The 15,673-nt window shown below is 33.3% G+C and overlaps 1 protein-coding gene across 7 annotated transcripts in view; it reads left to right on the top strand.

Moving 5' to 3' along the window:
- Positions 1–15,673, top strand: part of ASCC3 (activating signal cointegrator 1 complex subunit 3) — a 283,273-nt gene that overhangs the window by 65,000 nt on the left and 202,600 nt on the right. For all 7 annotated transcript variants that reach the window (XM_050709555.1, XM_035561717.1, XM_035561719.2 and 4 more), the window contains exons 9-10: positions 10,983–11,183; positions 11,635–11,775. In XM_050709555.1, the coding sequence (XP_050565512.1) occupies positions 10,983–11,183; positions 11,635–11,775 (342 nt within the window). The remainder of the gene's footprint in view (positions 1–10,982; positions 11,184–11,634; positions 11,776–15,673) is intronic.

Below are 15,673 nucleotides of genomic sequence, written 5' to 3'. Positions count from 1 at the left end.
CTATTTAAAATTACACTCAAGACCAAAATTATTTTTTAAGAAATGTAATTTTAAAGTGAGAACTTTCAAAGATGAGGGAAGAACCTATGCTAATTGTGATTATGCTATAACATTTAAAAGCTTAGCTCTCACTGAAAATATTTTAAACAATTTTTAGTTTGATTTTAATATTTGTCTTTAATTGGCACAAATTTCAGTGCTGACCTTGAAACGTGAAATCTCTTATGTAGGATATGAATGTCCCACGTCTTTCAGCAATGGAAATGGAACTGAGATTGTCAGCCAAGGGATTCTGCTAGAATTCACCAAATAGTTTTTAAACGTTTTTAAAAGGTTTTGGGATAGAGGAGCCACTTCTTATCTGAAGGACTATGCATATCAGATTTGCAATTTCCATTAACCTCAAGGTCACATGGTAACTGCTACCAGTGGAAGTTTAAAATTTTGAAAAGAGTAGCTGTTGTCTGCAGAACAGCAGGGAGCAATAAGTAATGTCTAATCTCTTAGAGAAAAATGGATTTTCTAACAGATTTTTCTGTGGTTTTGTATCTTACTAGTTCTAACAAAATACTTTTTCAGAAGTCTAATTGGAAAATTGTAACTATCCTACCAATTACTCTTCCAGTTAGAATATTGGAAGTGAACACATCGGATAAGAGTGGAGTTGTTTTTTTTCTTTTCATGTGAATAAATTGGTGTGTTTTGTACAACAAATAATAATTTTACTAATGAATAGAATTTCAATCCTCTGTAGCATGCTGGAAATCAATCTGGAGAATGGGAATAGGAACTTTTCATTTACAGTAAATAAAGTATAAAGGAAGAAGTTCTTTAGCCATTCACAGGAATTACTTGTCTTTGAGTATAATGTAATGAAGGAAACTTCTGTACACATATTCCTCCTTCTCAGCTTTTGTTCTCTGAATACGAAATAGGATGGAAATATTCCTGAGTCATCTGAGACTATGTAGGAGTTAATTTCCTGTGTTCCTGATTTTTGCCTTTGCTCAAACATCTAAAGCTTTGTCCTTCTGGACCTCTAAGCATGAGACTGCTTCCCTGACACGCATACCCCTTAGGTGGAGTCTTTTTGGCTTACTTGTTATCAAATGTATCTTTAAGCTAAGCAAGAATGCCTCTCTCTTGTTTTGCATCAGTAATTTGCCTACATCAGGAGTGTTTTGCATACCAATAGCTACTATAGCAGTAAAATAAATTTAACAAGAAGTCTGAAACAGTTGTAACTTGCATCATATATTCCTTTCAAAGTATATGTAATAGTTCTGTTAAATCTCTAGTGCTGCTTGCAGTGCAAGGAATATTTTTTCGTCATTTTTTCAGGTTTTGCAACTTCCTAGTTTTCAGTGTCTTAATTTTCCATGCTTCTAAACTCTGAGACTCGCTGAATGGAAATGCTCAGATGCAACCCTTTCAAAGATTTTGTCTCTATCCTGACCCGTGCCTCGGTTGCTCATAGGGTCCATAGGATGGACTAAATTTTGATCCCTTTCATCTGATTGTCTTTGCCTTATGGTTACCATTTTCCAGATTTGGACAAAGACGAACTGCTGTTTTCTTTCAGTACTGCCCATACCTACTAGATTTTCAGGTTACCTGGCTAGGCTAGTTGCAGTAGCCACACTATTTTTTTGAGATGTATTTATGTCCTCATCAGTGCTTCTTTACTCTACTGGTAATAACCAACTTACTGCTTAGAAATGTGATGGGGTTTAGTTTTTGTTTGTTTTAATGCTAGTAGTAACCCATTTATACAAAACTGCAACAAGAATGGGAAAGGAAGAAATACGTTATGTGACTCTTGATATGATGCAGTTGTTTCAGAATTCTTCTCATTAGTTCAATAAATGGCGATTCATGCAATAATTCAACTTTCAAAAAGTAGTTTATGTGTACTTTCATATCACATCTTACAATCTATTTGAGAAAAGGTAGCAAAAGCCATTTTATATTGGTTGCATAAAAATACTTAAATGTTTATTGTTAGTAATGCTTTCCTCACCAATGGCCAAAATTGATGTAATTCCTTTCATGATGTCCTCATTCTCTTTGCTTTTTATTTTGGCAGTGTCTGTATTCTTGAACAACTAGAAAAAGGTTTTTTGTCGTAACTCTTTGATTTCTTCCCCTCTTGTTACAGTTGAGACAGTTTGTCTCAAACAAAGGTTTTCTCTTCCCTTTTAAAGAAACTCACTGAGGTTTCCCAGGGGCAAAAATAAAGGGAGAGATATACTCTTGGGTCTGCTGATAGCATCCTTTAGTTGTATACAACCTTAAGAAGTTATCGGACTGTTTTCTCAATACACCAGTTTACTGTTTTTTCAATACATCAGTTTCATCATAGCTCCATCTCTATCTAGAACAGTCAGGGAGATAGTGGTAGCTGATGCCTTAATACACAGCAATCCGGGTGGAACCTTGGTGTTAAGGGTACCAGTATTTTAAAAGCTTTAAACCACATGGTGACTTGTTGTATTTTGTTCTTCCATGTGCTTAGCTTTGTGTATTGCATAAAGTTATTTTCAAGTTATTTTTAAATTGCAAAGAAATGAAACTATCTTCATGTGATACCTTTAAATCTGATTAAATATCAGCAAATTGAACTCAAGTTCTCCTATTCTCATAAAATTTTAACTTTTGATGTTATTAGGAAATGCCGCAACTGTTGCCAATTTTCCTTTTGCTTTTTCCCTGTTAGCTGCATATTTCAGGGTAACTTTTGTGCATAATTTATAAATGACATCAGAAAGCTCTAACAGGAAGCTGTGTTCCTATCTATGTTTTGTTACTGTAATCTGGAATAATTCTCTTTGACGTTAGGAAGATGCTTTTGAGTGTAACTCAAAAGCGTAACTGAAATCAAATTTTGAATGCTGAATTTAAGTATCTTTTACAGTGATGTAGAAATAGTTGATTTTACAGATAAATATTTCTGAAACACTTTGCTATTCATTTCCGCAAATCAAATCACCAGAGGGTATAATCATTCTGTCTATAATGTTTTGTCATATTATTACTAGCCTGAAGAACACAACAATTCACCCAGTGAGGAAAGGAGAGTCCCCAAGCATTTTCAGTGTCTTCTCTCAGAGTTGTGAAAACCTTGGAGAGCCTACAGTGCTTTCACATCACTTCTGTCAATCTGACTTTGGATTCATATATGCAAAGGTTTTTGGCTTTATCTGTACATTGAACCAAAAACCATTAGTATAAATCAGTGGTTGACTAATTCAGGTAACTATAGAAAAGGTGTGACTGTTGCAGTTGTATGTATGCTCATCAAGAGAATAGTTTAGATAATGTTAGTGGCAATGCATCTATTGACTTAAATGATTTTTGTCCTGATTATTTATGGCGTGTTAACTTTTAGCTGTCATGTACGAAGTTAAATATTTTTCCAGAAACTCTTGCTTTCACACAAATCTTTTTTCTTTCTTCAAGAGAGCAGATGGTAGAACCGATTATTTTTTCTTAAATAAACATGTATTTTTTGTATTCTTTAGTTTTGTTGTTGTTATTGTTCCAAGGAGTGCCTAGAAGGAGTCCAATAAACTACTAGATTTCAATGCAATTCATTTTTTTAATGGAACTGTTCTGGAAGGAGATTGATTCTTCTTTAATGAAAGTTTGATTGTTGAAGAGCACTGGTATGAGCTGTCCAGAATTTTCATGTTTCTGGGAAGTGAACAAATTTGTCAGAGAAATAACAGTTTCAGAATCTTGGCAAACATGAACTCTGAAAGTGTGGAGGAGAAATACTTAATCAAAATTTAAAAACAGCATTACAAATTAAAAATGTAATAATTTTCATAGTTTGTGTGCTATGATTTCCTTCCTTCCTAATATCAGACAGGATTTCTCAAGTATTATCCCAGAGTCAACTAAGCAGAGGTTATCCTTTTGTATATAACGAACATATTTATATTTATATATTTTTTTTCTCTATATACTTATTTTTGTGTACTCAGAATTCAGGAAGACTACTCAGTGTTTCATTTAATTTAATGACACTAGTATTACTTAAAAGTATGAAAGTTTCCCCAATTTTTCATTGCTACTTTGACTTAAAAACTTAACGCATTATACATTGGTTGTGATGACAATTTTAAAAATCAACACTACATAGTGTTTTTTTCTAAAAGATAACTAAATTCAAATTAAAACTAAATTTGTGAAAGTCTTGTGGTTTGTGTTTTATATGAGATCAGAGTATTTTTTACCCTTGTGGTTCATTGTCTGTCACTTCTACGAATTTCTTCTGGTTCCTTAATCTAATTAAGGGACTGAAGCATCTTTCACACGAGGCATGGCTGGGAGTGCTGGAGAAGAGGTTCAGGGGGAACCTTACTAATGTATATAAATACCTGATGTGAGAGAATTATTAACATAACGGGAGCTAGACTCTCCTCAGTGGTGCTCAGTGACAGGAAAAGAGGCAGTGGGCACAAAGTAAAATGTGAAATTCTATCTGAACACAAGAAAATACTTTTTTACTGTGAGGTGCTCAAACACTGCAACAAGTTGCCCAGAGAGGCTGTGGAGTCTGCATCCTTGGAGATATTGAAAACCCTACTGGAAAGAGTCCTAAGCCAACTGCTCCTAGATAACCCTGATTTGAGCAGGGAGTTGGACTGGATCATCTTGAGATCCCTTCCAACCTAAATCATTCCGTAATCTGTGATCACTGTTAACAGTGACTTGGATAGCCATATCATGCAAGATTTGCTCTTATTTTCTAGTCCAGGTACTTCTAGCATATAAAACTTTTAAAAGAGCTTCTGTTTTTTTTTCTCTTGTGCCTTTTGCTTTTTTGCATGTCTGATGTTTTTTACTGCAAGCTTCCTTTATAGCACATAACTCCACAGCTACTGCACATTGGGTGAGATATAATTTGTACTCACTTGAAGCAATTGTAAAGCTGATGATGGCCCAAAGTCAGCCTAAGCTTTAGTTGGTACATTTACATAACTTTCATATCTTTATTTATGCCACTTGTTCCTAAAAAAAAAAAAAAAAAAAAAAATTGTCTCCCCTAAGTCCAAGTAAATCTCACTATTATGGGTTGGTGCTAAAGGGAGCTGATCAGACAATTAAGAAGTTAAGAAGAACAATTATGCAGTTTTTCTTTTACATGTTGGGAGCTTTTGCTTAAAATCTATATCTGTACTTTGAAGGAGTATTTCCCTCTTCAGAGCAGGTAGGAAATTGTGCTCTCAAATATCACAATAATTTCTTCCACGTGCCTGGTGACAGGACGAGGGGGAATGGGCTAAAGTTGCGCCAGGGGAGGTTTAGGTTGGATATTAGGAAGAACTTCTTCATGGAAAGGGCTGTGAGGCATTGGAATAGGCTGCCCAGGGAAGTGGTTGAGTCACCATCCCTGGAGGTCTTTAAAAGACGTTTAGATGTAGTCCTTAGCGATATGGTTTAGTGGAGGACTTGTTAGTGTTAGGTCAGAGGTTGGACTAGGTGATCTTGGAGGTCTCTTCCAACCTAAATGATTCTGTGATTCTGTAACCTTTGTGGTATATATATTAATGTTTCTAAATCTCATGAGCTACCACCTCTATCAAAGTAAAATATGGAAAGTATGATCAGGAGAGGGCAGTCATGGAAGTCCCCAAGTGTACTTTGATTAACAAAGTAGTATTTACACTACCACAAAAGTGCTATGAGTATATAAATGCATAGTTACAAAGTAAGGGGACTACTGAATGTTCATAATTTGGAATGATAGTGTGAATATGTTTATAAAAATGGATATGTGTATGTGTGTATATATGTGTGTATGAGCATGCATGCATAGATGCATGTTTTTACTAACAACGTTCTAAAATACAGCAAAGGAGAAGTGTGACCTTGAGATTATTTACATATCACGATGAGGGACATCCAAACTATATTTTCTGAGGTTCATATATTTTCTGTAAAACAGCATGGATTAGTCACGTTATTTTTTAATTGGAAGAACAATAAAATGACCGACTGCAGTATGGGGCTTGTTGCATGTGAAATATACGATATTAAGATATATTAAAAGTTAACCAAATAGTAGAGAAAATACTAGAATTTTAAACTTGGTTTATAAGTGCAGTAGATAATCTTTATGATAAATGGGTAGTACAACAGAAATCATCATTATAGGAAGTTTATTTTAGATTGGTTTATGCTATGGAAATTAGGCCTAGATGTCTAACATTTCTTTGTTTCATACTATGAAAAAAATTTGTATTATGTGAAAATTGGAAGAAAAAATGAATGCGGAGAAGACAAAATCTCTTTTAGAATGAAGAATACTAGGGGAATGTCCTGTAGATAAATCCTTAAAATATGATAATTCTGAGGAAGATAATACCAAAACACCTTTTCTGGATAAATTGCTAATTAAATAGGTTGTGGTTTGTTTTTTTGTTTTTCTTCTAGTGTGATGCTCTAGGTAGATTAGGTAGGACACCTTATGTCTGTGCACATCAAGATTGAATGTAAAGCTGCTACTAAAACGCTATCGTTGTGCCTTGAAGTTGGCTTAAAAGCACACTGGGCCACTAAGTGAAAAATTGTGATACAAAGATTAAAGTGATCGTGAGGATTAACAGATAATCTAATTTTTTAATGGAATTGGAATGCCTTTTGTTCTGTATGAGAGAGAGCACTATGAGAGTGCATGAGAGATATGCTTAGCAAGAAAAGATGAGCATCTTCTTTTGTCATAGTCATAGAACCACAGAATGGCTCAGGTTGGAAGAGACCTCAAAGATAGTTCCAACCCCCCTGCCATATGCAGGGATGCCACCAACTAGATCATTTTGCCCAGGGCCTCATCTAGCCTGGTCTTCAGGGATGGAGCATCCACAACCTCTTTGGGCAACGTGTTTCAGCGCCTCACCACCCTCTGAGTGAAGAATTTCTTCCTAACCTCTAACCTAAATCTCCCCTCTTTTAGTTTAAAACCATTCCCCCTCATCCTGTCAATATCTGATTGAGCAAAAAGTTGCTCTCCATTTATTTTATAAGCCCCCTTTAAGTATTGAAAAGCTGCTATAAGGTCACCCCGGAGCCTTCTCTTTAGGCGGAACGGCCCCAGCTCTCTCAGCCTTCCTCCATAGGAGAGGTGCTCTCTCATCAACTTTGTGCCCCACCCCCCAGACCCGTTCTAACAGATCAACATCCTTCTTGTGCTGGGGGTCTATATTCATATCATGTCATATTCATTAAATTCTGTCGAAGGAACTACAAAGATGGAGTTGGTCTGGCTAATGAATTGCATGTCTAAAGCTGTGCCTATAAGTCCTGATGGTCTGTGTTATTTATGACAGCCAGTGGGTGTTACTACTGTGTTGTTCAAGCAGTTGTTGGTTGCTGACTGAATCATATGGACTCATTCATGAATTTTACTTCAATGACTTAAATAATTTTTCACTTAATAGTTACTTATTTTTGGATTGCCTATGGAGCACCAGCATGCAAAGATCTTCTTAATGAAATGACTAATTTGGAATATCTTCATTAAGTGTATTCTTATTTTCTAAACAATGTGTTGGTTATTAAAATAAGGAAAGATATTTGACATTCATATCAGAGCAGCCTTGAGTATCTCTTGGAACAAGTTGCTTCTTTCTGATCTGTTACATCGATTCATGCTTATGTAAAAAACATCTTATGCAAAAAAAAAAAAAGCAAATCTTGTTGGCTTGTCAAACTGTGGATTTCTGTGCACACTATTGCATATCTTTTCATACTGTCTATTTTCCTTATTTTTAAGAGTTGAACTTCTATTTTTGGATTATACACTTAGCTGTACTTACTGTTTGGAATAAACTGAGATTTTGGGGAAAGGTAATCTGTAATATTTTTTCAACCAAATATAGAGTTAATCTAAGGAAATCTTCAGATACTATTTTCTCTGGAATTCCTTTCTCTTACAGCTTTTCCAATCCTTCATATGTTCATGCAGAGTCACCTTTCGAAGACTGTGTTGGCTGTATATTGCAGTTATGACTATTTGTGCATTGATTTGTCAGTCTGCCTTTTCTCTTTTGAGTTTCTTGAAAATTAATTAGTATGTTGAATTAAAGTCTAGATTCTGGTTTAAATGTTGTTATTAACAAAATACTTCTAGTTATTAACCAGGCTTTTATGAGTTTTGTTTTTTCTTAGTAATTATTCCGCTCTTAATGTTCCTTTTAAAAATAAATAAATAAATAAAGTTTGAATGCTTTTTCTAACTTGTTACACATGTTCCACTGGACTTTCTGTAGAAAATTTACTGTTGCTTACCAAGTCTGTCTTAATCCACAGTGTTACTATTTTACAACAGGAAAATAGATGGGAAATTGTTTTTATTTATTCAAACAGATAGATGTATTTTGTTACCAATTACATGTCCCAGGTCTATGGTATATGTATTTTTTTCCAAATGTAGTGACAAAATATGTCTTAAATTGCCTGTTTATAGAAGCTGGAACAATGTATATAGGCAGCAGTTTAGGAAAAAAGAAATACTTTATTTAAGGGTATTAAGAAATCACACAGTTGTAAGGTGACTTGTATGTGTAAAGCTATGCATGTTTGATTATGTGATTATAGAAAAAATGCTGTAGTTCTTTTCTGAAAATACTTAGCTGCCTAAATGAAGTCAGGTTTATGGTTCTGCTTTAATTCAAAAGCTGCTTCTTTAATACATGTATTGCGCTATGTAGTATTTTGTTGATTCAATTATGCAATTGCCAAACTTGTGTTTGAGTTTCCCTTCATATATCATTTATTATAAACACTATGAAGTGTTAATAAATAGCTTCTAAAACCAAATGAGTGGAATGGAATGGAAAAGAAAATATACAACTCTTTTTTCAAAGACCTGACAAGAAGTCTCAAAATGAAGCAGCCAGGCAAATTACAAACTTAAAATCACCAAAGAGGCTGTAAAAACAGTCAGTTGAACTCTGATATCACTGATGTAATCAGCAGGTCTCCAAGACACCCATTAACACTTTAAATAGTCTCATTCATAATGATTAAACAAAATTTGAAGATGATACACCAAGTAAACATTATGTATATAAAACAATGCAAAGCAAATAAGATTTCCCCTGCAATCTTGCAAGCAAATTAGACTGTAAAAGAATACTAGTTGTGAAAACTATTGTAATCCTGAAGTTCATCCACTTAAAGAATTAAAGAAACTTGATGAAAAGTTGTAGAAGTATTGTATGCATTGTATACAATTTTTTCTTCAAAAAAAACACTTAACGGTTTAGAATAGATATTTGAAAATATTTTATATATGCATAGATATCTCAATATTAGAAATACAACTGCAAACCTTGATTTGAGTGGAACTTGTTTTTTCAGTGTTGTGTGAGTTTTCAACCTGAAAGTTTTGCTAAGACAATGGTACTGCTAAATTTAAAAGTACCTTAATTAAATAGAAAGTGTTGTTGCATAGTATTTTCATTGAGTTTTATATCAATTAATGTTGTTTTTTAATACTTAAAGTTCTCTAGAATAAAACTGTAATTGGCCAATCAGCAAATTTGTCATTCCTCCACATCTATAAGTACAGCTTTGTCATGTACTCTGAAAATGGTGTGTTAAAGTAAATTTGGAATTTGCATCTCAGCTTCTCACAAGGCTGCTAAGAAGTTGAAGCAAAATGGTAGACCTAATTTTTTTTTTTTTTTTACAATTAAATAAAATGGTTAATTTAAATAGCCATTGCTAAGTTTGCATTACTTCAGGTAGTAAGAAACTGGGTCTTGCTCAGATGATTTATTTTCTTCTGTAAAATAGTATTTGAAAGAATATTACTTACCATAGAAAACGTCTGTACATTAGCTAAAAAGCCTGTAATAACAGAAAGAGATCTTCAGAAGGTGCTTTCAGGACTGTTCCTTACAGTAAATTTGTACTCTTGTGGTTTCCTACAATTAAAATAAAAATGGTAATTTTCAAAAATATCAGTATTATATGTTTAATGATTATTAGTAAAAGCTGTGCAGGTAATGAAATCTGTAGAAGAATGGAAATAATTCTGTGTTCTGCACTCTCTTCTAAGTGTCTGTGAAAAGTAAATAAAAATGCAAAGTTATTAGCAAATTAATATTTATCTCTTAAGGATCTTTGATTCTGTTGCAAAGGTTTTTAGGATCTTGAAATACAGGAATTGTACCTGTCTACAGCAGTTCTTTCTTAGCAAAAATCTCTTTTCAGAGAGACCAAGAGGAACAAAGCAAATAATTTTTAAATTGAGTTTACAATTTATAAGATTTAAACATGTACTAGACTGTAATGACTATAATCACCTATATTAACTAAACTTTAAATTTTTCAAAACATTCTTAAGGCTTATTTTGTATGTACAAGTTTTAAGTTCTCTATGGAGGATGTGATTTTATTTTTATTTTTTGTACTATTGATTTAAACAGTTAAAATAGTAAGATGGATATTTCTTCAGAATCAGAGAAAGTCATTACTGTTTTTTGTCTGTATTTATATAATAAAATTTATTGCGCAAAATTAATCATAAGCCGTTTTAAAGACCATCTGTTTCTTCAGCAGGTTCCTGTGTATCGCTGACTCTTCTTCTGTTAGAGTGGTCATAGTTTATCACCTTAGATTTAAAGATATATATTCTACTACACTGACTGTTGCTGCTTTACTGATGTTTAATAATTAATAGTTAATTATTTTACTATATGTTAGATTTGGTCCCAGACTTTTTACTAAGAATAAGTGAAATGATGAAATAGCATGTGACTGAAGATTTTAGTTCAATTTAAGAGAGATTATGCTGCTACATTTTGTTTTTCTTATAGATACAAAATTTGAGGGCTGGAAGTGGTAGCCTCAGAATAAAAGGCTTGGAATAAAAAATCTTGACTTTTGTTACCATGTGTTCTGTTTCTTATAATTTCTACACATACGTATGAAAAATGCAAAATACATGTATTGTTTGTTTTTAACAGATTGGACAACTTGCTTTTAAAGGCATGAAAAGACTAAACCGAATCCAATCTATAGTTTTTGAGACTGCCTACAACACAAATGAGAACATGCTAATTTGTGCGCCCACTGGAGCTGGGAAGACCAACATTGCTATGCTGACAGTCCTTCATGAAATTCGCCAGCATGTTCAGCATGGTGTTATCAAAAAAGATGAGTTTAAGGTAAGAATTTAACGAACCAAATAACTGCTTTTTAGCTGGTGAAGTAAAACCCATTATATGCAACATGAAATTGGGAATTTTCAAGAATATTATATTTTTCCAAGTTGAAGATAAGGCTAATTTTGATTTACTTCATTACTCTTAAAGTTTTTCTTTTTTCTGTTCTAAAAATCTTATTATGCAAGGGAAAAAGCTATGAAAATGTATTTAGCTTTGATGCAGAATCGATTTTCAAAGTGATGAGGCTATGTAAACAAAATCCATTGTTCTTTCAGCTGCTGCATGCTCATCCAACAAAGATAACTACTTTTCATATATCACTATTAACATTTTTCACTGTAAGTGCCTGGCATCATATTTCACAATAAGTTGTGATTTGTAATAGTTGCCACGAAACAAACGACATTGTGGGGTTTGCTCGTTTATCAAGTGAGTGTCCCTTTGGTTACAGATTGTATATGTTGCTCCTATGAAGGCTTTGGCAGCTGAAATGACAAATTACTTCAGCAAGCGTCTTGAACCACTAGGTATTACTGTGAAAGAGTTGACTGGTGATATGCAACTGTCAAAAGGTGAAATTCTGCGAACACAGGTATGCTTAATATTTGAAAATATTGTTCTTTGTACTTTTGTATTTTTCATAGGTACGCCGGTGTTTTTCTTTAACTGTCGTTATGAAAGTGTTAGTGAAGCAGCTGAAACATTATTACTGCATCTAATTATGTTGGTTGTGTTCTAAAATGTGACATTTGAGAAGCAATTCAGAGCAATTAAAACGCTGATACATTTGAAATATCTTAAGCAATATGCTCATCAAACTTTGGGGGTTCTCCCATTTAGTTTCACAGCTATGCCTTGAAATAGACCCTAGTGAGCCACTTCTGTATAAACTTTGAATAACATCATACCTGATTTCCAGCTTGTGAACATTAGTGGATTATGCCTACCCTTTCAGAATTGTAAGACAAGAGTTGCATTTGCAAGAACATGATCTTCCTAAATTCAGATTTGGCATTCTTTAATAACAGTATTTGAAAAGTTGAAAGTCTGGTTGGAAATGATAAATTGAAAATACCTTAATAACACCTTAATAATATCACTGCAAATATATACAAGTGATACATACTTTCTTTAAAAAATAAAATTAAAAAATTGTAGGTTCCTGTAAATGGCTAATCTCACTTTTCCTCATTTGTTCATGAAAGGAAAAGGTATCACTAGGCTAAACCTTTGATCATTCATAGAAATTAACAAATTTTGAATTTTTAGCTTTGTAAATAGTATTGTCTAGATGGAGATTTTTATGTTTTAGCCAATACTTCTTGTCATATTAATTTTAGGCAAATGCTATTTGTGTCTGTGAAATATCACTTCCCCAAAATACTGACTTTTTATCCGTTCTTAAATAGATAAAATATTTTTTGTAGTTACCTTCCTTCGGTAAGGCTAGAAAAATCTCTTTGCGTAGCAAGTAGATATATCTGTTTGTAATTAATAATCAAGAGGATCACTGCAGTCATCTACTTTGAAGTCCTGAATAACAGTCTTCATCATTAGAATATCAATATGCATGCATATTGATGCACAAGGACAAAATAATGGGATAACCAATAAATAACAAACCCATATCTGTAAGTAAGAACAATGTCAGAATTACTTTGAAACACCACCTGCCCAAAATTTATATTTACAAGGTGAAAAAGTTTTCAATAAAGGCTTTTTAATAAATTAAAGTATTTACATAGACCAAATTATCATTTCAAATTACTTCCAGTTCTTTTTTTCCACAGTAGTTTTTGGCTAGGGCACACAATGCAGTAGATCAGAGTTTTAACAGTAGAAAGAGAGTATGTATAATCACTAGTAAACCTAAAGTGACCGTGGAAAACCCTGCTCTGAACTACAATGATCTAAGAAGGGAATGAACGTAGAACAGAAAAGTGCTAGTTCCTAGTTTGCATCATAATTCATAAAATCTCACTGCATTACGTAAAACTGTGCTTACATCCAATAAAGAAGTAACAAAAAGAAAAGAAAAAAAGTAATTTCAGGTGTCATTAAGAAATATGGATGGAAAATGGTTTATAAAGTGAAGATTTTATTTATTACTTTAGCAATGGGAAAATATTGATATAAACAAAGTATTAATTTAGAGCAATGTTACATAGTAATTTAAGTTTAGCAAGAGACTCTGCTTCATCATGCTCTCCTATTTTAATCCAAAATACCACCCGCTAATAATACAAATATTATTTTTCTTTGTGGGAAGAGGTTAAATTAGATTTGTGTGCAAAAGTCTTGAAGAACTGGCAAGGTTATTTTTTACCTAGTAAAAATCTTTTTTTTTCATGCTACAGACAGATCCCATTGCTTTGAAATTCATCTTTTTATGTGAAATTTACTCATCTTCTAATAGTTCTACGCTCTTTATGTAGAAATAGGATAGATACTATTCTGAAGTGTAGTGTATAGTTCCGAGACTTGTTTTAGGAATTGAAATGGAAGATAAATGGTCTCAATAAGAGGAAGAATTTGAAACTATTACGTTATTTGTGACAGATTTCCAAAGGAACTCTAATTAAAGCATTGGTTAATTTCAGTTTTAGCTTTTTTATGGATAATAGTTTTGCTTCTTTGCTCTTTCAAACATTGCAAAGGTTAGAAAGAAGAATATATATAAAGACCCAAAATGTTGGGACTGTGAAATGCTCGTTATTGTTTTTTTTGTTGTTGTATCTAGTCAGTGTTTCCTTATTGTAGCATTGTAGGAGATGCAGAGGAGAGAGAACACAAGTCCAAGAGTTACAAGCGTAGGTGCTGCTGTTGTTCATCCAGACTCAGGAGCCCAGCAGTGGGCTTTGTTTTATACCGGCTTATCACAGTACACTGAAAATATCATGCCTCTCATAGACAATGCCTTATGTAACTGAGGAAGGGCACTGACTTGTGCTGGATATTGCCTATTGCTCTTTGCATATAATATTTCCTATGAAAACTAATAAGCTTTCTTTCATCAACTATTGCACTTAGACCACCTCTTACAATCAGGTTCTTTTTGCTGCTTTTTGCCCTGTATTAAATTTATTTTTATTTCAAAAGGCTTTTTGTGGTGGTGATGTGGTTTTTGTTTTGTTTTGTTTTACTATTTACTTGTCCGCTACTGTAATGTATAAATTTCTCAAACTGCTCCTGTTTTGTTATGATTTCAGAGTTATTTTGCCAATTTTTACCCTGCTTCCTAACCTTTACTAGTCTAACTAATCAAGTGCCTGTGTTTAACCGTAAAGTAATTTTTCCTGAAGAATTAACCTTTAGCAGGAGGATGCATGCTCATAATTTAAATACACAGGGATAGTACGCACAGTTTTGGAGGATAAAAAACAGGAGCAGGATCATCAACAGAAGCAGATGCTGTCATTTCATGTTGGATCGCTGTTTCAAAACATTGGAGGTTCTCTTTTTAGGAGACTGAATGCCTGATCTAAATCTTCTGTGACTGTAGACTTTTGCCTCTTTTCTGAGCGGTTAAATTTTCACCATCTTCGTTTTCATTCTCAAGTGAGTCGAATCAGTCACAATGAAGGATAGAAGAATGAGGTGATTGTCAGGTGTTAGTTAGAAGTAGAACTTCAGTGACAGTCCTGATAATTTTCTCCTTTCTTTCCATTCATCATGCTTCATCCTTCATACTTTGTGTATTTAAATTTGTGTATTTTGTAAGTCATTACTTGCATCTGTTATGGTTATTCTGATGAGGAAAAATTGCTTTAGCTGACAAATTGCTAACTATCTCACTTCCCAGGAATTCATCTTTAATTAATGGAGTCTGCCTACAGGAGTCTGTAGACTCTGCCTCTAGTTTCTCTACAAATATTTTTAAATATTGAAAAAGTTAGCCAGAAAGCATTTATAGTATTATGCATGAGATTATTTTGCTTCCATATTGTTCCATACTATGTTTTGAATATTCTGTCATTCCAAAGCATACTTCAGAACCCAACGTTTCTGAAAAGGTTGTGTTTTTTTTTTTTTTTGGTGGTGGTGATTACCTTTTTTTTTTTCAGTAATGAGATGCCTTTAAAGAAATCCAGATAATTGTTTTGTTGACACTTCATACAGCCTTCTAGCCTTCTCCCTACATCATGGGCAATGAACTATTATTTATCTACCTATAAGATGAGGGAAGCTGGATAAAAACTGGAAGACCCAATTTCCCTTAATGTTTCCATGAAAATTAAATGTAAATATTTAATGTGTCATTTTAATGCTTCAGAAAAAATAGATCCAGAGTCCATTACTAAATATTTTTTTACATATATGTTTCACTGAACCTGGGAACAGAAGAAAATGAACTTACTACAAAAAATAAATAGCCCTAGCTATTGTACTAGTTCTGCTAAAGAGTTTATCTTACACCTTTTTAAATGTCTATCTTAACTTTTTTCATGGTTTAAATAAAGATGCATTAAGTTTTCACTTTTCATTAAAAA

The sequence above is a fragment of the Cygnus atratus genome, chromosome 3, assembly GCF_013377495.2.
Source record: "Cygnus atratus isolate AKBS03 ecotype Queensland, Australia chromosome 3, CAtr_DNAZoo_HiC_assembly, whole genome shotgun sequence".
NCBI lineage: Eukaryota > Metazoa > Chordata > Aves > Anseriformes > Anatidae > Cygnus > Cygnus atratus.
The sequence above is the reverse complement of the archived record's forward strand: the minus strand, read 5'-3'. Positions and strand labels throughout refer to the sequence as shown.